At 45.2% G+C, this 22,596-nt stretch overlaps 2 protein-coding genes and 1 long non-coding RNA gene across 5 annotated transcripts; 1 reads left to right on the top strand and 2 right to left on the bottom strand.

The window, feature by feature from the left end:
- Positions 1–31: 31 nt before the first annotated feature.
- LOC105417085 (uncharacterized) lies at positions 32–15,394 on the bottom strand. Of its 2 annotated transcripts, none has more exons than XR_964910.2 (3): positions 15,109–15,394; positions 5,074–5,242; positions 32–416 (listed from the first exon to the last, which is right to left on the bottom strand). It is a non-coding gene; the product is annotated as an uncharacterized lncRNA (long non-coding RNA). The 2 variants fall into 2 exon arrangements; XR_003890101.1 differs by lacking the exon at positions 15,109–15,394 and adding an exon at positions 13,412–13,658.
- A 202-nt stretch (positions 15,395–15,596) lies between these two features.
- Positions 15,597–20,051, top strand: LOC101066434 (F-box only protein 40). 2 transcript variants are annotated; one of them, XM_003968651.3, is made up of 3 exons: positions 15,597–16,330; positions 16,655–18,472; positions 19,513–20,051. In XM_003968651.3, exons 2-3 carry the CDS (start codon positions 16,661–16,663, stop codon positions 19,690–19,692), a joined length of 1,992 nt encoding a protein of 663 aa, XP_003968700.2. In that variant the 5' UTR covers positions 15,597–16,330; positions 16,655–16,660; the 3' UTR covers positions 19,693–20,051. The 2 variants fall into 2 exon arrangements, with proteins under 2 accessions (XP_003968700.2, XP_029700110.1); XM_029844250.1 differs by having other exon boundaries at positions 15,597–18,472.
- Positions 20,052–20,192: 141 nt separating this feature from the next.
- On the bottom strand, positions 20,193–21,479 carry ttc36 (tetratricopeptide repeat domain 36). Its single transcript, XM_003968650.3, has 3 exons — positions 21,292–21,479; positions 20,868–21,056; positions 20,193–20,515 (listed from the first exon to the last, which is right to left on the bottom strand). The coding sequence occupies exons 1-3, from the start codon at positions 21,392–21,394 to the stop codon at positions 20,253–20,255; spliced, it is 555 nt and encodes a 184-aa protein (XP_003968699.1). The 5' UTR covers positions 21,395–21,479; the 3' UTR covers positions 20,193–20,252.
- Between the last annotated feature and the right edge of the window lie 1,117 nt (positions 21,480–22,596).

Below are 22,596 nucleotides of genomic sequence, written 5' to 3'. Positions count from 1 at the left end.
CATTTAAGAGAGCCAGAGGCTGATTGCTGCAATTTTATTGCTTTATTAACACGCCGAAGCCAAATTTCTACAAAGGGGAGCAGCAGCTCCAACAATCATTGTTCACTGAAATCTGCTTCGCCAAAGTCTAAAAATAACCACACGTTGGTGGTGAGATTATGATGAAATTGCAGCAAAAAATAGGATCAGAAATGACAGCCCAGGAGATGGGCTGAGTCCGATGGCACGACGCAGCTGGTGATGCTGGCTGGTCAGATCTCTGACACAATCTAACTGGAGCAAATGAAGAGGCAGGTAACCCAAATCAGCCGTGCTGACAGCATCCAGATCCTGGAGGAACCAACAGGGTTACTAAAACACAGAGGAACCAGGTTCTGCAGTCTTCCTTCCTTCCTTCCTCCGGTCCGTCTCTGTTCCTGTGGACAAGTTCACACTTGTAACAAACCCAGTCTTTGACATCTGCTCTTTAAGGTGCTGCGTGATGTCTCAGCTGACTGAATGCTAATTTCCCAAGAAAAGAAAAGGCGAAGGAGACTGAAAGCATCAGCATTTGAGCCAACACAGCACTATCAAGTAACAAAATGTCTTAATTTATCTTCATTACGCTCTCGGAGAGCTCTGGTTGTGCTACGCTGCTCTTTTCACTTCAGTCCAGCACCTCCGACTGGTTCAAACTTGGAACATTGCCCTCATTTTAATTAACCTAAACTGGATTAATGAAATCATTATCGGTAATAGCTGAGCTACGTGGACGCAGCTATTGAATTTGAGAAATATTAAAGCGATGTTTTATTTTTCTTCATTAATTTTGACGTTTTTCTGTTCCTGACGTGTGTTTTCTTTTTCCAAGGTGTGCACTAGAACACTCAGTATGTTAACATGCTTCGAAAATTTAAGCAATTTATATTTATTGCCCAGCAGATGCTGACGAGATCGAAGTGGTAAATTATAATTTAGCTGGTAGACTGATTCTTTTCATTACCGATTGCACCGACAGCTGCTGGGCTGAGCGATTGTACACACCCTGAGCTGCATGAAATCACAATAAAGGAAAGATGATTTACACCCTGTTTAAGAAAAAGGCAGAACAATGGAAAAACAAATGCCTTTAATATGAGTTTCATCAGAGAACTGAAGGAACACTTACACACATACACACATCCTCACATTTGTATCTTTGATAGACATAATACATTCCCTAGCTCCTTACAGTAACCCTGACCCTAATTCTGACCCTGACCTCAACTAAATTCAACCTTAAAACCATGTCTCAACCTTAAAAACATGTCTCAACGGTCCTTTAAAGTTGTGGGGGGGGGGCAACAAAATGGCCCTGCTTTGCTAATAGAATGACAAATCTTCTCAGTATATAGTAAATATGAAGACACATAGACACACACGCATCAATGTGTCTGCAGAAAAATCAGTAAGGTTTAATACACTGACGTGTGTGGGTTGTTTTTTGTTTTTTTACAACCAACCAAATGTTGTAAATGACAGATGAATCCCACATATCGCTCGGGTGCCACCTGCAGAACGTGCGATCGTCTGACGTCTCCCAGCAAAAATTGGCACCTTGTTTTTCCTGCTGCCAGCAGAGGTCCCGGATTACAAATGGCCCCCATCAGATTCATCTCGTGCAGACAGTCGCTCTGGTGCTGCTGAAATAACACTCTGACTCTGTTCAGCGCTGATTGGAAATAACAATCAAAATTAGCACGGCGTAATCACACCCCTCAGCCGCCACTGTCACCTGGAAAACGCCATCCCTCTTATTTCTTAATCAATTGGTAAGAAGAGGAAAAGAGAGGAAGACTCCCGGCAGTCCAAGGTCACACCTGCAACATCTAATATTTATGTGGTTTTAGTGCCATTTTTAGAGAGAGATACGAGCGCGGACGTGTGTTTTCCGCACCACTGAGAGCTCTGATGTCACTTATCCACAAACGCATGCACAGTCATGGCACAGGGAATAATGTGAAGAGAATGTGTAGTTGTTGCCTTTGACCCCTTCCCTCGCCTCTCCGTGTGAGGATTTCCACATCTCCCATGTGGCGTCCCATTTGTCCTGAAGTAATTCATTACTTCAGGCAACACCTCAATTCCATCTGGCTCTCCAGTCTCCCGGGACCTGATAGCCCCCGAATAATAAGGCGAGTCACCAGGAAACATATTTGCTCACACGTTACTGCAGCAACTATGTAATGATTGATTCCTTGTTGGATTATTCACGTGTCACCACACAGCCAAGAGATCGTTTAATGAGAGAGGCACCACTCGCACTTCCAAGTTCCAGGACAAACCAAGCATGTAACACAGAATATGTGCGAGACAGTGTTTCAAACTCTAAATTAGCTCTGTGCCTTAGCCATGAAAATGAAAGAAGTATAAATTAGATTCCATCTGGCCCACTATGGGAAAACTGACCAGTTTCTCTGGGGTGTGAAGAAACAAACGACAACAATAATTGCTGCAACGAGATCACTTGCGCCGCTTCCAAATCGCTTGACAGTTTGACAGTTAACGACATGGATTCCTTCCAACGAAGACGAAAGTGAGGCTGTCATATTTACATTCTGTCAGATCGATACCAGCAGCGTGGGGGCGCTCAAACACCAGGACACTGCGATATTTAACAGGGTTGCAGCACTGTCGTGATCTAATTGATGGGGCCACCTCACTGCAGGCTGCACCTACCCAGGATATCACTTCAGAGAGCAGAAGCTGTGACTAACAGCTGGACACATGTTGCCATCCAGCCCCTGCAGGAACGCTCGGGAAGATCTTTCTCTGCCCAACAGCTACACTTTGAATCCACGTTTGATCCGAGGCCAAAATGCCCGATACAGGAAAAGCATGAGCGGCAGCACACGGTGTGTGCTATTGAGCCGGCGCATCATATTTATAAGAGAAAGTGCCTGATGCTTTGATGCTTTGATCCAATAGGAATGTCCAGTGGAACCACTGCAGAAGCATCTGCTGATCAACGATATGTGAACGGTTGGGTCAATAAGCCCAGCACAGAGGTAACAGAGGCAGCGTGAGGTTAGCATGGACCGTTAGCCAGCAGCTATCAATCTATACGTTGTTATCGCTCTTTATCGCACAGTTTTCATATTCACATTCTTATTCACACACACACACACACACACACACACTCGCACGCACACACGCTTTCCGTCTGGGATCCGTTCCAGCTTGGCTAAAATTGATTAATAGTGGCTTTAATTCCACAGACTGCTGACTGCAGATTGTGTGGCTCGAAACACGCTTCCAGTCTCATCATTAAGATGTGTGTTTTGAAGAACTTAATGAATAAGTCATTAGGAAGTGACGATGACTGATGTGTTGCAAACAAACGGCCACGATCTGCTCGTGCTCCTGCTGCTGCTGGAGTCAGTGCAAAGAACCGACCCGAGTTCGACTCTTTCCTTCCCGCTGATGTGAGTTATGTGAATGTGCTGTCTGCTGAAAGACTGCTCATACGTGTTGTGCTCTTTAAATGAAGTCTATATCCGCCCTGGATCTCTTGGTGGATGCAGAAGTGAAAACCAGTGTCCCCTCGCGATTGTAAAAAAAAAAAAAAAAAAGATATTTTACTTTCGCTGACTTGGACACGGGCAGAACTTATGATGCTCTGGTGAAAATGAACATTTTTCATTACTTCTTTGAGGGACTTTATTGTTAACCTTGTCCAGCAGAAACCCGATTTATAAATAATGAATTAGGGAATGGCAAATGTGGTCATAAAGGAAATGCTGAGACTGTTTATTTGACTGAATAAAACATCAGAGTGTGGTGAACTGAAGCTGCTGCTCTGTGTTGGGAGGACTCTGACACCAAAGCTGCATGTGGTTGAGATCTTCCATTAGCCTCTTATGAGTTTCACGCACAGGCATTCGTACTTTCTTAGACTCAATCATCCATTAAATATATAATCCTTAGAATGATTGTTCTATTGAACGCTGCCTCTATTAAAATGTTTATTCTGCATGGCATTGTGTTTTGCTCATAAACCTGTTGGCTATTGATCCTGGGAGACTCCACGAAGCAATTAAAACACAGCAGGCTGCTGCGCTTGCTCTGTTGATTAAAGGACACACAGGCAGAGGTCTGTCTGCATCTTCATTTTCAGCAGCAGGGTAAACAAGAGTGCCTCGGTCTAGGTGGCATATGATCCTATTATTCAGCTGACCGGGTTGAGGTAATAATCTAAAACTATGCATTAAATATCTCCCCAATCTCCTGAAATTTGATCTGACTCAAGGTGAGGTCCAATGCTTGAGGACTCTCAACACAACAAACCCACGAAAAGCAGCATTAACAAGGTAGACGTCACGTACCACTCCCGCATATTTCACTCTGCAGGAGCGCACGCCTTCTGGAGGCTCCATTTTATCTCCTCAAATGACACTTTATTAACTCTAAAATGTTCACTAAACTCTGAGGACTCAGAAGCAGGCAGCAGCTATGCAAACTCACTATTACAGCAACGCCATAATAAACAACAGGGATTTATTCTGGGAGTCACTGTGCATTAGCACAAAGCCCTCAAAGCAAAAGAACATCCGCTGCTGTGTAAAATACGTGCTGGTGTGTTTCCTCTCAAGCTTCCTAGAGTGTTGTGTAAAATGGTGCAGAGCCTTGCAGCTATTATAGAATACGTGTACGTCAGGGATGCAGCATATAAAGAAAGGCTTTTAAGGTTGCTGCAGGAAATCATCAAGCAGATTCATTTCACGGAGCCGCCAAAAATGGTTTCACAGAGGCCAGTTTATTAGTCCAAGCACCATCTAGAGGTGTGTGTGTGTGTGTGTGTGTGTGTGTGTGTTTGTAGTCTGTGTTATTCTTTGTGTTTTGTGGCTAACAGACATTTTTCGACAGCTATTCATCCAGCATTCTCCACAATGAACGGTGTAATATTTAAGAAATTTGACCCAGTCCATATTTTATTCTTGCATTTTCCTCTCCTTAAAATAAGTAAATAAAACATTAGACCTTCACTCAAATATAAATAAATCAAGTCAAGCTAAAACCAAATCAAATTCTATCCAAGATCAAGGGTCAGAGTACCTTGCCAAGAGGCATGCCCTGCAGCCAGGCCCGGGGAAGGAGTTCTCCTTGGGTGCTCGGTGACCCGACTCAGCCCGGAACAGAGGCGAGGGTCTGTCCTCCAGCGAGCCCAGAACGCCCAGAAACAGATGATCCAGCGTCTCATGAGTCAGGGAGAAGACTGCTGCCCCTGCGACCCAGAGAAACACGTGAAGACGAAGCAAAACTGGAGAAATCATCATAACGAAGGGGGAACACGGGATAGAAAACAAGGACAAGAGAGAGAGAAGCTAATAGAAAACAGCTTTTTCTCTTCAAATCACTGGTGAATTAAACCTTTTCATTTGTCTCCAGATAAAATCTCACATTCAGTAGTTGTCAAGGCAGAAATGTAATGTTAATTACAGGACGTTTAAATTAACCATATACCATCTGTTACATAAGCCCAAGCTGAAGACATTTCAAAAAGAAAAGTAAAAAGAAAAATATTTTTGATACTTCTGGACCCTCCAAGATGCAAAGAGCGGCCTTGAGTCGGCTTCATGTTCCTTTAGATTATCAAGAGGCTCCTGACCTTCCCTCTATACCATGAACACAGCCTCAGACTCTTCAGGATACCTTTATTCTTTTCTTCCTGCAATGGAAACCCTTATAAGACTCAAAGGGAATTATTCACAGTCTCCTCAAGGCCCTGACAAGGTCACGGGTTTGCTGTCTCCCCTCTGTCTCGGCTTCTGCTCTGAACCATAATTGATTAGGTTAAGCAGCAAGGGAGGGAAGGTCACGCCTGCAGCGGTTGATCTGGAGTGTTCAACAGCACACATGGACAAAGACACATGGTCTCCATCAGCCTGAGACATCTGCAACAAGGACAGGACGGATCCACTCCCAACGCGGATCCACTCGCAACAGAACCGATTCGGCAGTCGTGTATAAGAATCATAATACAGACCTCTATTTAAAGGCCTCATCATGTTGGTGAAGAAGCATCCAGCTGCCCAGAAGTGCACATAAAAAAGTGAATTGTAACATTTTATTAGGGGAAAAAAAGACTGATGGTCTCTGTGGCAGCTTGATATGACTAATTATTCTAGAAGAATCTCAAAGGCAGCGCACAAGAACGTGGATGTCATGTTAGGAGAAAAAGAATTTATATATGGATATATAGATCTCTTTCTACCTCTCTCTACAGACAGACGGACGGACGGATTGCAGTTTTTCTATGCACAAGATTCTCCCAACACAGAGGCTGGTGTTATTCAGAACATGGTTTAGAATACAAACAGCCTGAACCGGTTCAATAATTTGGCTCTTCCATCATCTCCCCAAACTCCCCATACATATAGGCACACAATATGGGCTTCTAAGGATTGGCATTTAAATGACCGCTTCATCTGAATTCATGTGTTGTTGTTAATTTATTCATCCTCAGTAGGTATTATAGTGACTGTGAGTGGAGATGTATGAAAAGCCGCCGTGTGGAGCTGCATGCTAATGAGCAGCAGGTCTCTTCGACGTGCACGCTGCAGCTGGCCGCAGCCGCGACGAGCCTGTCTCTGCTGAATAAATTGCGCTTGACTTTGTGAGGGGCCTTGAAGAAAAAGAAATGGCAGAAAGTGTTCGGTGCGGGGGGGAAAGGCAGAGCATCATAAATTTGTCGCCAGGCTTTTCCCAGACCGCAGACGTTGGCACCACTGTGAGAGATGAGGAAGTTCTTTTTCATAAGACAACCTCAAATTGACATTTTCAGCAGGGACCCAGGAGAAAAGGGTAATAACTTTGCCTCACTCCACGTCAAATTGTTGTCTTGTCCTCACAAAAGGGGGAAAAAGTCCAAAGGAGATGATGCGTTTTGCAGCATCTATCCATTCATTTTCTCTTCAGCCATGCTGGACGACCTCACTGCTGCACTGTTGTATCACCCTGATACAACACACAGTCGCTCTTCGTGCTCAATTAACATACTTCTGATGTCCTAGGAATGTGTGACACGCTGGAGGTGAGATAAATTATTTGAGAAACTGTATTAAAAAAACAGGAAGCCACGCTGTTAAATTGGTGACAGATCCCACAGTAGCTAGCGTGCTAATTAGCAATTAGCAGCTGACTACTTCACCTTGACTGGATAGACAAAAATAAAATGACATGGGTGAGAGTGTCATCCATGTCGCGTACTGAATACACTAACACTTGTGACACGAGCCTATTACCTCTCACGAGTGATCTGCGTGAGAGATTCAGCCTGCTTTGAAAGAGGAGGATTTAAATGATCTCGCGGAGCTTTGAATTAAAAGCTGCTTTTAGGGTGTGTGGTAGGGGGTGTCGTTCCATCTATAGCCGAGCCTCGTCTATAGCATCTAATCCCATTCATCGTGGAGGTTTGGGTGTTGGGGATGTGACAGTAACCCAGAGAGGAAGGGGGCTGCAGAGTGCCGAAGCAGAGCACACAGCTTGTTACCCAGACATGAGGATGGGAGGCCAGCTGCACAGACAGAGAGCAGGAGAGAGAAAGCTCCCTAGCAGGGAGTGATGCTGCTGTGCACAGGGACAGCATGATAAATGAGGCTAGAAAGCTGCAGGAGGCCATAAATCAATACCACCTCCTTTATCCTCTCTTTTAAGGTAGACACTCCCATACATGCCTTCTTGTCCTATCTTATTTTAAAGATGATGGAGAAACAATGGCGCGCTAACACAGCGATACCCCTGAACTCAACCTCTGGACAGCTGTTAACCAGCTTTTATGGTGGTGCACCATCAACACCGGTAAACTAAACAGATGTCAGAGCCTTAGTTCTGTTCTGGCTTTATTCAGCATCCGTAGCCAGCACTCTGGTCTTGTTTGAATTAAAGTGAGAATTTTAATGAAATGTAGCCTCTGTTTTGAAGCTAACCTTCACAGAGGCCAACATTGAACAGCTGAGGTGTCCCTACATTTGAGCTTGGGTGGTGTCAAGGTTCCTAGCGTGTCCGGTCCGTCATTAAAAGACTGACAGTGTTGAATTCAGGCTAATGTCATGTAATCTTGTCCATTTTTTCATTATGGGGTTTGAACATTATAATGTTTAATTATTACTTTGCCATTCAGTGATCCCACGCTGGTAATAAAATTCAAACGACTTTGTAGAAGTTTGACAGAGCTGCCTCAAGGGCATAATTTGCATTAAGTTTCTATCTTAAATTCCTTTTGTTTTGGTGAAGATCCTTCTAATCTACATTCAGATGGACCGGTGCTCTTATTCACATGTGATGCCCAAAATATAACATAAAAACACTGTTGTCCATCATCTCTCTCACACACATACATTTAGTTGAGCCTGAACAGCCTAAAATAGGGACACGTGTTCAGCGAGAAAGGATATGGAAAAAGAAGTAAGGCACGGAAGCCTTTCAGTGTCTAAAGGCTGCTATAAATTTCAGCATTATTGGTATTTGTGGCTGCATTTATTAAATATATCCACGAGTCTATGAAAGGGGAAGGACATCGCACTGGTTCCTTCAATCAAAAGCACACTGGAGCAGCCATCTGCCACCATTATCGGCTTGTGTGTCCTCGGACTTCCTGGGAGTATTGAGCAAACAGAGTGGCCTGCAGAGAGCTGCCTATCATCATCTCCTGGCTCTTTACTCTCCCTGACAGCATCTACGTCCAAACATTTGAGTTGAGATAAGTCAAATACCGTCAGAGGAGAAGCTCGCTCAAAGGGCCGTGTGAACTTTGTCCCGGGAGAGATGAAACGGAGCTGAAACTGAAGCTCCGACGCCATTGGTCGCTCTAACATTGGGCTGTACGCTGGCAGGTTGATGAGAGCTTTTACTTCAGTGCTACACGCCTGTGCTTGCAATTCAGGTGCGTTTGACCAAGTTTATTAATATCAAGAGTGCACTCAGAGAGGAAAAGAGGAAAAAGAGAAACACAGGGCAGTAGGAGGCAGAGCGTGCTTCACAGGAATCTATATATGAACCAGTGGGCTGCCTCCAACTGCAGACCATCATCAAAGATGCCGGCTGTGGGGGCTTTCTGACTTCACGCTATGCCAACAGCACAGCGGAGACTGCCGGGACCGGAGTTTAGATCTAAGTGATTTTCAGAAACTGCCGCGATGATAATACGTTACTGAAATTTTAGATGAAGCTGACAGAAAGAATTTAGCTTGCTGTCATATTTTACTCTTATTTTTCTTATTGTAAAGGGTGGGATCATTTGGTGGTGGTCTTTGCTCCCATTTTAATGACATCTTTCTTTCTCCTAAAATGAAGACTAACATTGCAGAGAGCTTATTACTAATCTTAACCTACTTTAGCGATAGTGATTGCATAAATCCTGAATTGGGGGATGGGGGGGGTGGGGGTGAAGCTGGGCTTCAGGCACATCCTTGATGTGGACAGTGACATACAACTGTGTGTCATGCAAATCCTTTATGAATTGTACTTGACTTGCATTTTGAAGTGTCCCTGTTTCTATTTACTGACGTGGAAGACGACCAGCTAAACTTCTGCTTCGCCAACTGAGCATTAAGCACTTTGTCCATGTAGGGGGGGATTAGCCCATCATTCGTCTGTATACACTCATTACTGTCAGACACACAACACTCAGCAGCGACAGCCAGAAGAAAAGCTGGATAAAACAGACAAAGAAAACCGACTCATGGAATCTGGCGTCTCTGAGGTGCGGCGGGGATGCTGCTAACAAACTCTTTTGTGGAAGAAACAATAAATTTGTCCTCGGATTGTCCCCGAGGAGCAAAGGACAATAGCATTCAAAGACTGAGAGGCAACCTTAAAGGGTGTGTTGAAATGGCCTCTGCAGAGATCAGAACCGCTGCAGAAAAGGGAGCGGGAGAACAGAAAGCTGCAAGATGACGCCAACACCAGCAGTTTTTTTGGGGCGCTCGGGAGGTTCTATCGAGGACAGAAGCTCAAGGTTTTCTCTGAACTGTGTGGAGCCGCCAGATGCTGTCAAATACATATAAACAGAGCAAATATTTATGAGTCCTGGGTTTAATAGTGGGCAAAGCTGCTTAATGAGGTAATGAGGTAACGGCGTTGCTGTCATTCACCAGCTCGGACTAGTTACAGCGGTAGTTACAGGAAAAAGTGATCCATTTACTTTAAAGGTACTTTAAAAAAGAAAAGTAATGCCTTACTTTACTTAGTTATTTAATACTCAAAGTAATTATGACACTACTGGAATTACATCATGACATCCACTGAGGCGCACCACACCTAATTGGCCAATTAACACTATAAAATGAAACAATATGCCTAAATGAGTCTGAATTTTTAATTCATTTTGCATAAAAATGTTTCAAAACAAGGCTGCAGTACTCGTAAGGATATGCATCCTCAAACAGAATTTCTTTATAATACAACATAACGTAAAGGTGGCTGTTTCAAGCACAAGATCTGCAAATAAAATACGTCTCCAGCCTCCGTGACAATATAGATACTGATGAGAAAGGTAAACAACTTTGAATATGAAACTGAACTGTGTTTAAAAGGCAAAACTGACAGCAGCTCGCTCTGAAGACAATGTTGTTCCATCTCACTGGAGACATCTGGACATGTTTCCTTCAGCCCAGCCTCCACCTTGACACAGGTACCTTGCAGATGTTCCTCTGTCTCAAGGTGGGAATCTGCTTCACATTTTAGGTATTTTGCTCAGCAACAGTGGAAAGAGGCAACATTTCCTCCACAATGTATGCAGCTAGAAGCCCATCTATCTCCATCGGCCCTGACGATCTTTAGCAGCCACTAGCTTCAAGCTAGCACCAGCGTAACTGTAAAGTGATTACTTAGATTACTGTGCGAGGCATTTCCCCCAACACTGACATTAACAGGTCCAACTAAAGGTCTTAAATGGTTTGTTTTAATGAGGGAAACATTGACACGTTCTCCACAGCTGCAAAGATCTTCAAAAAACAGCAGCTTTCACGGCAGAAAGGTCCCCATAAACGCCATCAATAACCTTAATGGTCAGGCAGACGTTTATGTTACAGTTATGGGGATGAGCAATGAGGCTTTTACGGGAAGTCTGAGGGCAACGTTTGCACACGCTGATGTAAAAAGAAAAAAAGTAGTTTAGCCTGTCAATAATTTGCTTTAAATCATGCTCAGCACATTCGGTTTCCTGACAGCGTGTAAAACCAACACCACACACTCCAAATGAACACACTATTGACTGGAGGATCATTTATGTCAGTAGGTAACAGTCAAAATCAGCATCGCTGCACCATCATTCAAAAAGAAAGTTAGACTAACTTCATAAATGATCCCCTGTAAACTCATCAAGCAATTAAATGCTAAATTTCCTGACTTAATCACCAAGTTGTGCATTGATTACAGCAACTAAACTTTGGTTTCTAATTTAATTTGATCCTTTGTCTGGTTGATGATTGTTCATTTCTGCAGGGCTTTGTGGCGTTCAATGAAATCTGACATCTCAGTTGTCTTCCAGGGGAAGCGATAATGTAAGATGCTGCTGCCACTTGGGCTGAAGTATCAGCACTGGTCTGTCTCCACTCACCGTCTCTCTCTTTCTCTCACCCACACACACACACTCACGCACACACACGTGCGCGTAGCCTCCCTGCTGCTCCTTAATTCCGTTAGAAACTGCTGTAAAGCTTTTGAACGGTCATGTTGACTTTAAAAACTTTCCTCTGACCTGGTTAGAGGAGTTTACAGCCTTTTCTTTTCCCATTTGATTTGATTGTTCCAATATAAGTAAACTTTGCCTTTGTGGGTGTTTGTGCCTGAAACACCAAAGCTAAAGAATCCAGAGAGGCTTTCCCCCCCTCTTTTTCTGTATGTTTAACACAATAGCTCTTCCTGGGTCAGTACCAACGGGCATCAGCGCAAATTAAACTTCAGACATCGCAGAACTTCTGCAGCCTAAACTCGCCCTAACTTTAAGCTTTTGTGTAGTAAAAAAAACTTTCCAAATCTTTATGGCACTGGAACAAAGTTACCTATAATATTAAACATCTTTGGTGTCATTTTGTCTTTATTTTCCTTTGTGACCTTCATGTAGCTGCATGCCAGCACCTTCTCCCTTCTGTGTTTATCTGTTTTAGCCTTTCTTTTCCTGTCTGAACTGAATGATTATGCTAAGTGGAGTAATAGCAGCTTTTAGGGGACTGGGTTTCCACTGTCAGATCTCATCAATTGTGCTCCATTAAAATGTCTGTGTGCAGTTTTAAAATAGATCCTCCAAACAAAACATCATTTTCTGCACAGGCTTTGGAAAAACAACTGCAATTGCTCGGGTGTTAAAATAATGCACACTAATATTACTGCGGCATAACATAAATACCAGCTCATGTTGGTTACATGCTTTGCTCAGGCATTAGCCAGCTAATCACTCTGCATTGGAAATTGCTTGTGTAGCAAATGGGCTCGAGCTCGAGAGTTCAGTTCAAATTCAGCCAGTCACAATGGGTCATTACAGTCTGACATGTTTGTTTTGCAGGCTTTTGCAGCCTCAAAGATCAGAGGGAAGGAATGAACTAGCATTGCACGATCATCAGAAAACTTACTGACAGAAATAAAATGAAAAAAAAGTGTGTGTGTGTGGACGGGGGGGGGGGGGGGGGGGGGGGGGGGGGGGGAATGTAATTGTTTGGGTCATTAAACACATGATTGATCTCTGCTCTCCAAGACAGTTAACCTCTTTTGGCATTTAGCCCAGAAGATGCAGGATGATGAATTATTAGATGTGTGTGTATCTGTACATGTACATGTCTATAAACCTGTAATGGTGTGTTTGTGTGTGTGCGTGTGTGTGTGTGTGCGTGTGTGTGTGTGTGTGTGTGTGTGTGTCTCAGCATGTGGTCTTGCCTCTGGTCACACTGGGCTCAGAGCCAACCACATCTGCAGTGGTCTGAGAGAAAGGTGCGTTCAGGAGCAGCAGAAGATGCCCGATCAGGGTGATGGATGCCTGCGAGCCCCCTCATGCACACCAACATGCACACCTGCTGCCCGTGCCCCACTTATTGAATCCATGAATCAATTTAATGAGCGCGAGGACGGGTCAGGACTTCAATAAACACCCCGCCAAGCTTTCAGATTTAATATCTGACGAGCGAATGATGCTGGTCCAGGAACAACGCTGCAGAACCTCCACTGGAAGAACCCGCAGAGCCCGATAGATGATAGCAGGAGCCTGACGCTCCCAGAACCCAATCAGATCCCTTTCATTGGTAATCAATCGTGCAGCAGCGACCCGGGCACTTGTGCTGTGACTCATCCCATTTAGAGATGCTTGGCTGTCTGACAGAGACAAGTCTGTGATTTCCCTCTGGATCTTTCCAGTGACTCATTGTGCGACCAGTTAGAGAAATAAATAATCAAATCCAACCTTCTTTAGGTCAAAGCAATCCTTCAGCCAGGTGATCCGAGCGCGCTGTGATTACAAACACACTTCCCCTCCACTGGTTTCACCCCGAGTAGCGTTTTGGCTCCAGAGGTCGTCTGAAGCGCAGACGCACCAAACGGGACCAGGACTACCCATTCAGATGTCTGCAGCGTCCCCGGTCGCCGCGGCATTTTTCTTCCTGTTCTGGGGACGGGAGCACTAATGAAGCATGAGAGAGGCGGTCCCGCCCCGTGTCCGGATGCTGACAACAGTTGTGTGAGACTAAGAGGGAACACGCTGTGATAGTCTGGACCAAGTCAGGGGGAAAGCTCAACAGCAGTAATTGGAGAGTAACACAGCAGGAAGGGGGAGGGGGGTACAAGGTTGTACGTTAAAGAAAGGATAGAAAGCTCATTAACATCCCAATATGCTGCCCAATATGCTGGTTTTCTAAGTATGAAATTCTGCAGATGTATTTTAATTCAGCCAAATCAACACCAGTGGGCACCTATTAGTGGGACTTTAAGTGGTCCTTTTGAATCCGTGCATCCATCCAGCCACCACCTACGCACCTTATCCATCCTTTATTGCACCTGTTTAGACCTTTATGATGAGAACAGAATGCAGTCCTTTGCCAGTCATGTGCACTATTTCCATATTTGCAGCATCTAGAAGAGTCAAACAACTCTTTCCACCAGAAACGGCCTCTGCTGCGCCACGTTTCCCCCAAATCTGTTTCCCCCCTCGTTTAAATCCTGCCAATGTGTCAAATCACTAAATATATTTCCTCTCACGACTTTTTTTTTTTTTGTTCAGGGAAAGCTGTGCCAACTGTATTATGGATTATGTCACAATGTGCGCTGGGCTGTTGTGATGTGCTGGACCCAATTACACAACTTTACACTGGGTTGCATAATAAGCTGCAAGCTGCCTCATGGACTGATATACAGAACCAACATGCACAGTGAGTGGAAACATGAATATAAACACACACACACACGCGCACACACACACACACAGGCTAGGTCTGACTAAACTTGTTTAGAAAGTAGCAGACTAACAGCGGGAGCGACATCCTGCGGTTACGCCGGGCTCTCTTATCACATTCTGCTCCTTATCACTCCAGCTCCAACACACGGACTATTTCGGCTGCACAACATGACTAAAAATTTTTTTTATCTTCATCACTGTCACCTGCACCACATTCATCAATGCACCCCCCCCCCCAGATATCCAGTTTATTTGGTTTGCTACTGAGTCAAGACTGTCACAGTTATTCCCTGTTAAAGTCTTTAATTGCCTGATATCAGTTAACCCTCTATTAACAAGCTTTTTCTGCTCCTTTCATGAATTTTGCATGAGCCCTCGGTCGTGGCTTTATGTTGGACATAACATGAGGGAAAAGTTACCCCCCGCCATCTCTTCCGTATTCATTAACCTCTGACATTGCCCAAATATAAAGAATCAAATATCTCATTTCCAGTGTTTTGAGCTCCCGCTGTTCTTGAGGGAATTTCCTATTAATGACTGGAGGAGGACAGATTTATACGCTGCCCTCAGGGAACATATATAGACTTCATTATAAGGCAGCTTTAATTAGTCTTCGTAATTAAGCTGGGCACAGAAAGGCAGGGAGTTTAATAGATATGCCCATAAACATTTGCATGTTCATTGTTCAGGTTTAACAAACTTTTACTCACAGAGATCTGCACAGCGGAGCCTCGGAGCCTTTTCAAGACATCTCTTTAATTAAATGAGGAGGGTAATAGAAAAACCCAGAACTGGTGGTGAGGTCGCCGTCTGCTCTGATCAGACGCTATCGCACGTCATGAAGCAGAAAAATGTCGAGCGGAGGCATGAGTCCCCCCCACAGGTACCTGATTTACAGTGGGAGCGTTAAGAGACTTCAGCTGAGGTGCTGAGCTAAGTGCAGACAGCTGCAGTTTCACGCTGTTGCCTCACCGCAAGAAAGTTCCACGTCTGGCTGCTAAATTCAGACCTTTTTGTGCACCTGATCTGGCTCTGCACCAACACAACCCTCTTATCAGTGTTTCACTAACGAGCTGCCATCATTCATTTAAAAAAGAAAGCAGATTAAGCTTTTTTTATTATTAGTTATCACACTGTCAGATTTAAAGTCTCAGTAAGTTTTCTTCTTGCTTTCTGGAAGCGTGTGCAGGCCGCCGACCTTACAGGAGTGAAGCAGCTGCCTTGGATAAGCTGTTCATTAGAATCGGTGCCAAGAAGAGAGAAAAGGGAGGAGGAACCCTCCCAGATGCAGCTAATTTCACACGCTGCGTTGAACAACTGTCAGGATGTGATTGTGAGAGTCAAGAACAGCGAGACGGTTCAGCCTTATACATTATTGAAATCATTTTAACGGACTATTATTACTTTTCATTTCCTATCGCACATGTTTATTAAATCAAGTGATGGAACGAGGGTGGAAAGATGAGCATTTTTTAAAAATAAAACAATGATATACATATATAAACACAACAATTCTTACCACTAATACTGTTATTATTTTATGGATTTGACTAAATCTCCATGATCAGCAACACCTGCTGCAGATTTATTACAGGATTTGACTGCCACCTAGTGGACAACAAGGATCAGGACAGACAAATCCATAAAATGGCAAAAGAAAACAAAGGAGAGACTTAATGACCTTCATTTAAATTCATTCATGATGGTGGCACAGGAGTGTATTGTTGGCAAGTGTTGAAAACTTGGATTACCTGCAGTTATCACCCCCCCTCAAAGGACTGTAACCTGAACTCTGTAATGGCAGAGTGACAATAGTGCTCCTGCCCCTCTGGCCCTCTGCCTCCCCCCTCCGTTGTATCCATTTATAATTTCCAGAAGCGGTGCAGAGGTCATTCTGAGGTGCAAGCAAACACAGGACTCCAGGAACAAAGGGTGAGAAATATTCTTCTTTTTCTTATTTCTGCTTTGTAAATCTTAATCTGACCAAAACAATCTTTATTTCAGTAATCTACCGCCTTTTTATAGTCAATAATTAAAAAACACGGAAGCCACTGTAGCATAAGGCTTTGGCATCTGGCATCAGACTGTGTATTAACAGTTTTTTTTTGAAATCCTGCTGTGATGTGGCCGATTGGATCCGCTCTGCAGCTGTGTTTGAGAAAATGGGACTGTTGTGTTACATCAATGACTCTCTTTGTTATAAACACATCTGTATGCTTCCCTCTGTTACCGGTATGGTTTGTTCCACTCCTAAAGGTGATAATGAACCATCGCCATTGCAACCAGTGCTTTAATGCTCACTGCCGAGTCTCAGAATGGCTCTCCAACTCTTGTGCTCTCGTCAAATGTCCTAAAAACTGTGGCGCCATCCTCCATGCGTGCAAGCGAGAAGAGCACCAGCTTCTCTGCAACAATGAAACGGTGCCCTGCCTCAACGCCCTGTACGGTTGCCCTCTCCACGTGCAGCGCTGCAGGATGGCCAAGCACCTGGAGGTGTGTCCTGCCAGTGTGGTCTGCTGTTCCCAGGAGTGGAACCGCTGGCCTGTGTCAGAGCAGGACATGAACTTCTACAGAAAGCTCTCAGAAAATCCCCAAACTTTGGAAAACCTTGATGTTGCTGCAGCTGTCAGAGATCAAGAGCTGCTGTTCCGGTCCATCAAGATGAAGACCATTTTCCCTGAGTTGATTAAGGAGGATCCTGCCCCTCAGGATCCTTCTGCTGTGATCAACAGTCACGTGGAGGAAGCTGACTGTTCTTCAGCCTGTGGGAACCTTACAGAAAGACCCGAGGTCAAAGTCCCGACTCGGGAAGAGAGGGAAGCTCTGGGGAGGAGTAGCAGCACCCAGAGCCACGGCTCCTGGGAGGAGATCCCTACAAGACAGATGGTTGGAGCCAAGCGAACAGTCAAAAACTGGAAGGAGAACGGGATAGAAGCACCAAACTGCCAGAGAGACGCGCAAAAGGTTGATCAAGTCCGAGAAACTCCAGCACCTGTCCAGAGCTTGGATGGAACAACTGGCCTGGCCCCCTGGCAGGACGGGGTCCTGGAGAGGCTGCGGAAAGAAGCCAACATTGCTGAATATAACATGTATCTGGTGCACCACGGGGCCATGCTCATCAACTTTGGCCAACTGGCCGCTTGCACGCCCAGAGAAAAGGATTTTGTTTACGGAAACCTGGAGCCCATTGAAATTCAAACTGTCCGCACGTTCAACGTCCCCTCCAGCTACCGAGCCAAGCGGCATCACCTGAAGGACCCCGCGCACAGGGTGCCGACCAAACACCAGAGCGCTGACACCGCAGATCTGGCTGAGGCCGCGGGAAAGCGCCCCGGGCGTGATGAGGCGAGCTCCACGCTTCTGTGCTCACTAGAGAAGGAGCTGAAGGGACCCTTCATCTCGGAGAGCGTGGGCATCGACGGCCTGTACGTGGACACGGCGACGCAAACGTACGACTTTGAAACCGCTCCGTTCAGCGCCGACGCGTCGCTGGCGGACGTCGTGGCGGGAAAACCCAGGCTCCTGCATTTACACCTCCAGACAGAGTCGGTCACCAGAAGGCACAACCGGAGGAGCTCGGCCTTCAGTCACGTGTGCGGACTCTTCTTCCGCCGTGATGAATACAGATCTCACTTCAGGAACATGCACTCTGACATTCAGTCGTCTCTGTGTGGCTGGTTCCAGCAGCGCTGCCCCTTAGCATACCTGGGCTGCACGTTCACACAGACGAGGTTTCGCCCCGCAGGTCAGCAGGCAACAATAAGATTCTGCCGAGGCCCCGACACCTTTGTCCTCCAGCCCGATGTGCCTTCAGCCCTCCACGAAGGCAGGCAAGCTCCAATCCCCGAGAGTGATCCCGATCGCAATCAGGATCCCCTGAGCGGCCTGCCCCTGGAGATCCTGCGGCAGATTGTTGCCTACCTCGACAGCTTTACATTATCTCAGTTGTCCCAGGTCTCACATCTGATGAGAGCGCTGTGCGCCACCTTGTTGCAGGAGCGAGGGATGGTCTCACTCAAGTGGGAGAGAGAGGCGCCTTCCCACGGGAGATGCTCCTGGACATGTCAGAAGAAAGCAAGTAGATTCTTGACGTTCTTTTAAAATATCCCAATGTGGCATCACCGCTATATTTTCTTTTACTAGAGCAAATGTTACTTGACTATGTGGTAGTTTATCTTACATATATATATTTTACAAAAGGAAAAAGAAGAGGGAGGAAGAGCCGACAGGAGCGCGAGCTTCATATCAGATCATTCTTAGTGTCTGACACCACTGTCATTATTGTCGATCACGGGGCTCCTGACAGCTGTGGCTCTGTAAAAGCTGCCTGTCAGCTCTCCCAAGGTCAACTGCTGCTTTGTGTGTGTCAGCCTCCCAAAGAAAAGGTGCCACTGGCATACCATGTTTTGAATCTGTTAGCATTATCTCTCAGTATTCTTTTACATCTAGTTTACATCTAGACTGGAATATAGCTGACATTCATTATTTCCCATGGTGGATTCAGGGGGCAGGTAGATTCAAATTAAAGCCCTGTTGTCTGCAGTGAGCAGACATCATACCTGGAGTATACCAGGAAGCCAGAGGGCTGCCTCAGGGCCTACCTCAGGTGCAGCAATACTTGCAAATTAACTATATATTTGAAGTTCAGTCACTTAAAAATGCCACAGTTGAGCTCCTCTGTCATCAAGATCGGATGATTTTGGTGGTCCTGATGAGCTAAAACCTCTTTTTCCTCCACCAATTTATTCGGGCTGCTTCTGAATAGAAACTGTGTGCCAGGGGTGTTAAAGGTGGTGTGTGTATTTTTGCACGGACAATGTCAGCCCTGCGCCGATCATGGGACCAGGAGCATGCCAATCATATCAGTTATGTGGACCAGCTCCAGGCTTGGCTGCAGGGACTGTGCTACCATAAAAAGTCAGATATGTGATCATTCGTGGAAATCGAGCGTCATTATGCAAGCGTGGCAACAATCTGCTTCACAACAATCTGCTTCATTTATGTTTATAATCCACATACGTGCTCTGACATCATTCCTGGCTTGTTATAAACAGCATCCTCATCCTCCCCAGACACACACACTTCACCTCCGTCTCTTTGTTGTTCTGCTGCAGGTTTGGGAGTTCAGCTCTCTGTTTTCTTCGGTGAACAGATGGAGCTTCAGCGACGTTCCTTCGATGTCAGATCATCTGAAAAGCTGCCTCTTCTACCAGAGACAGGAGCGCACTGAGCCGGTGGCTTTAGCCTGTCTGAGAGAGCTCAGGCACAAATATGCAGGAGTAGAACATAAATAATACAGCAAAGCTCTTCAGTCCTGAGTCTGGTGGGTGGACAGACATGTAAAACCATATGTTATATGAATGTATGCAAAAGCTATGCTGTGAAACTGAAATGATATGGAATCTAACATATGCAGTGCAGCCACTTTACAGAATAATGTCATCGAGGAAGCAAGTTTGAATGTGTCCAGAGACTGTTCAAATAGTTAAACATATTTATTGTTGTTGTTGTTTTTAAAACCTGTAATCTCATATTTTTCCTTTGGTGCTTTTAGTTTTGCAGTGTGATAGCTGCCCAATTGAACAATAATGCTTCTGTCTTCAACATGACAATGCTGACATCTAGCGGGAAATTGTAGAATTGCTTGATGGAATTAAGCACTAAACGTTAACTTGATATTTAAACTTTAAACCTGATATCACGCTCTGGAAATAAACATGTTTTGCCTATATTGAAAAATGTGTTAGGCTGTTTCTATTATTATTATTTCTTAACATCAAAAACAGACCAGAATACAGGAGAACCTCCTAATCAGTTGCTTTATTAAACACAAATGTAAAGCTAAAACGTTGTTTTAAATGACTTGGTCTGGATTACGTAACTTGTTGATGACCTCTGACAGCATTTTGTTGCAGAGGGCTGCATACGGATTGAGAATCACAGCCTGTTGTCGCGCAAACTCACTCCCAAGCGCTGCCGCCTTCTCAAAGTCTGCTCTGGCCTCGGCGTCCTGGTGCATTAATCTGTGCAAAAGACCCCTCTGCACCAAGCTCTGGCAAGCCGTCCTCCCAGTCCCACCGCTCAGAGCGATTGCTTTTTCCAGGTCTTCCAGGGCCCCTGAGGAGACAGGAGACGTTTGTTAAGCCAGTCAAGGTACACTCAAAATACAACACACACGCATAAGTAATCATCTAAATCCTTCAACCTGCAACCTTTAGCAGAGTGACGAGAATGAAAACCACGAGTTCCTTGAGTGTAAATGTGCGCCTTCTCTCATGTCTTCACTGCTTATGTGACCCTGCCACCGCAGTGAGAAGCGGCATGAAAGATTCAGCCTGTATCATAACACAGTTCTCAGAGGCTGACAGGAAGGGGGCTGATGTGGTGTCGCTGGACTCGGACTTGACAGTCTAACATGTCTGACGCTGTGTCGTTTGCTGTGATTCACTGTTGAGTCTGTGGCAGGTACCCGCTGTGTCCCCTCGCAGCCGCAGGGCCTGTGCTCGGTTGTTATAAGCTGAGGCTCGCCGAGGCAGGAGCTCAATTGCCTGGCCGAACAATTGAAGTGCACCTTGCAAATCCCCGGCCTCTGCTGCAGAGACGCCCTGCAACTCCAGCGCTTTCACTTGCTCCAGCAACCCCGTGTCAAAGCCCCTGTCTGGCAGGGGGGAGATAAACAGGGTGAAAGGCATTCAAACTCCCCTGACAGGTGTGGCAGCAGAGAAAACTCAGATGTGTCACACACAAATCAAGCTGGATTAAAATGTCATGTTTTCTTCGTCGTCTTTTTGCTCCGGGAACGGGGTATATAAAAATAATTTCAATGTGTTGTAAAGTGATAAACATAAAAAGCCTTGACATGATGTGTGGAGACATGAAGCGCGCACACTCACCGTCATCGTCTAATGCCTCCGTTCGATTCGGGCCAGAGTCTCCAAAGGGGGTGGTGGGGTTGAAAATAGCCTGGAGAACAGCTCTGTCATGTGCTGAGGCCATGATGCCGAGATCTGTGAAGAAAGGAGGGGAAATATATGAGGCTAAAAGTGCAGCAGTGTGGAGAATTCTGCCTCCTCCAGCTTCTGCCGGTCACATCAGCCAATCACACGAGGGGGCGGTGGGGGACGCGGACTTTGAGACCTGCTCGTACGGAACACATCTGCATTTGGCTAACTGGAAAAAAGCAGGCCGGCATGCTAAAAACACCAGTCCTTAGCTAAAGCCAGTTTAACACAGTCCCCAAACATAAAGGAAGCAAAAGAATATTTTTAAATCAGATGTTTCCAGTTGGACTGGGACTGAACATCACTTTTTAGTGAAATAAAAGTCATTATTTATGAAGCTGAAGCGGAATCATTCAATATAAATCAAAAGTGGAACATATTTAAAAAGCTTTAAATTAAAGGAAAGTCAATGTGGTTCACCATATCAATAAAACCAAAAAGAATGAATAAATAAAGAACCTTCTGCAGATTAAATGGTGATCAACTGCAGGGATCAGGGTGACACATCTGTGGGATGTGGGGGGAATGATGCTGATTTCCCCGCCAGGATAATCCAGCTTGTGAACTCGCCTTCGCTTTGCTCCGCTCGCGCTCTTTAATCAGGCTAATGCCTCAGATGCCGCAGCTAATTTGGCTCCACTTGACAACATATTCACTGTATTTCTGTAGAAGGTTGAAAACCAGTCACGCGTTGCTCCGTACGATGGCTTTCTGTTTTTCTTATATACAGAAACTATGACAAAGCCGTGGACTGTCTTTATTCTATTTCATGAGATGGTGAGTAGATGACAGAAGGTAATAACATATTCATAACTGAACTGGTGAGGTCACAACCCGAGAGCAACAGAAAGTTTGAGCACAGAAATGTTTGTTTAAATGAAATGAGTTTTCAGCTCGGGTCTGTTTGTTGTGTATCAGTGCATCAATAATCCGCATTGATGGAGTTTAATAACGTCAGGTCGCAGAGGGGCAGATAACAGAGTCAGGGGAAACATTTAAGCATGGAAGAGAAGAGCTGCAGATCTGTGGGCATCTCCATGGCAACAGCCAAGGGCACATGGGTGAAAATGTAGCTGATAAAGAGGGTGTTTTTCCCTCTTCCCTGCCTGCAGACCTGGTCAATGACAATGATGCTGCCAGCAGAAAACAGGAGCTCTGGCTACAGGTGAGCCTGACAGGTGAGACAGCAGGATAAAT

This window comes from Takifugu rubripes, chromosome 11, assembly GCF_901000725.2.
Source record: "Takifugu rubripes chromosome 11, fTakRub1.2, whole genome shotgun sequence".
NCBI lineage: Eukaryota > Metazoa > Chordata > Actinopteri > Tetraodontiformes > Tetraodontidae > Takifugu > Takifugu rubripes.
The sequence above is the reverse complement of the archived record's forward strand: the minus strand, read 5'-3'. Positions and strand labels throughout refer to the sequence as shown.

Excerpts from the sequence above, each read along its gene's own strand:
- LOC101066434 (XM_029844250.1), top strand. The coding sequence starts at position 16,520 with ATGTGGCCGATTGGATCCGCTCTGCAGCTGTGTTTGAGAAAATGGGAC. Across the intron at positions 18,473-19,512 it reads CCTGGACATGTCAGAAGAAA|GTTTGGGAGTTCAGCTCTCT; the intron begins GCAAGTAGATTC and ends GTTCTGCTGCAG.
- ttc36 (XM_003968650.3), bottom strand. The coding sequence starts at position 21,394 with ATGGCCTCAGCACATGACAGAGCTGTTCTCCAGGCTATTTTCAACCCC. Across the intron at positions 21,057-21,291 it reads GGAGGCATTAGACGATGACG|ACAGGGGCTTTGACACGGGG; the intron begins GTGAGTGTGCGC and ends CCCCCCTGCCAG. Across the intron at positions 20,516-20,867 it reads GCTGCGAGGGGACACAGCGG|GGGCCCTGGAAGACCTGGAA; the intron begins GTACCTGCCACA and ends CTGTCTCCTCAG.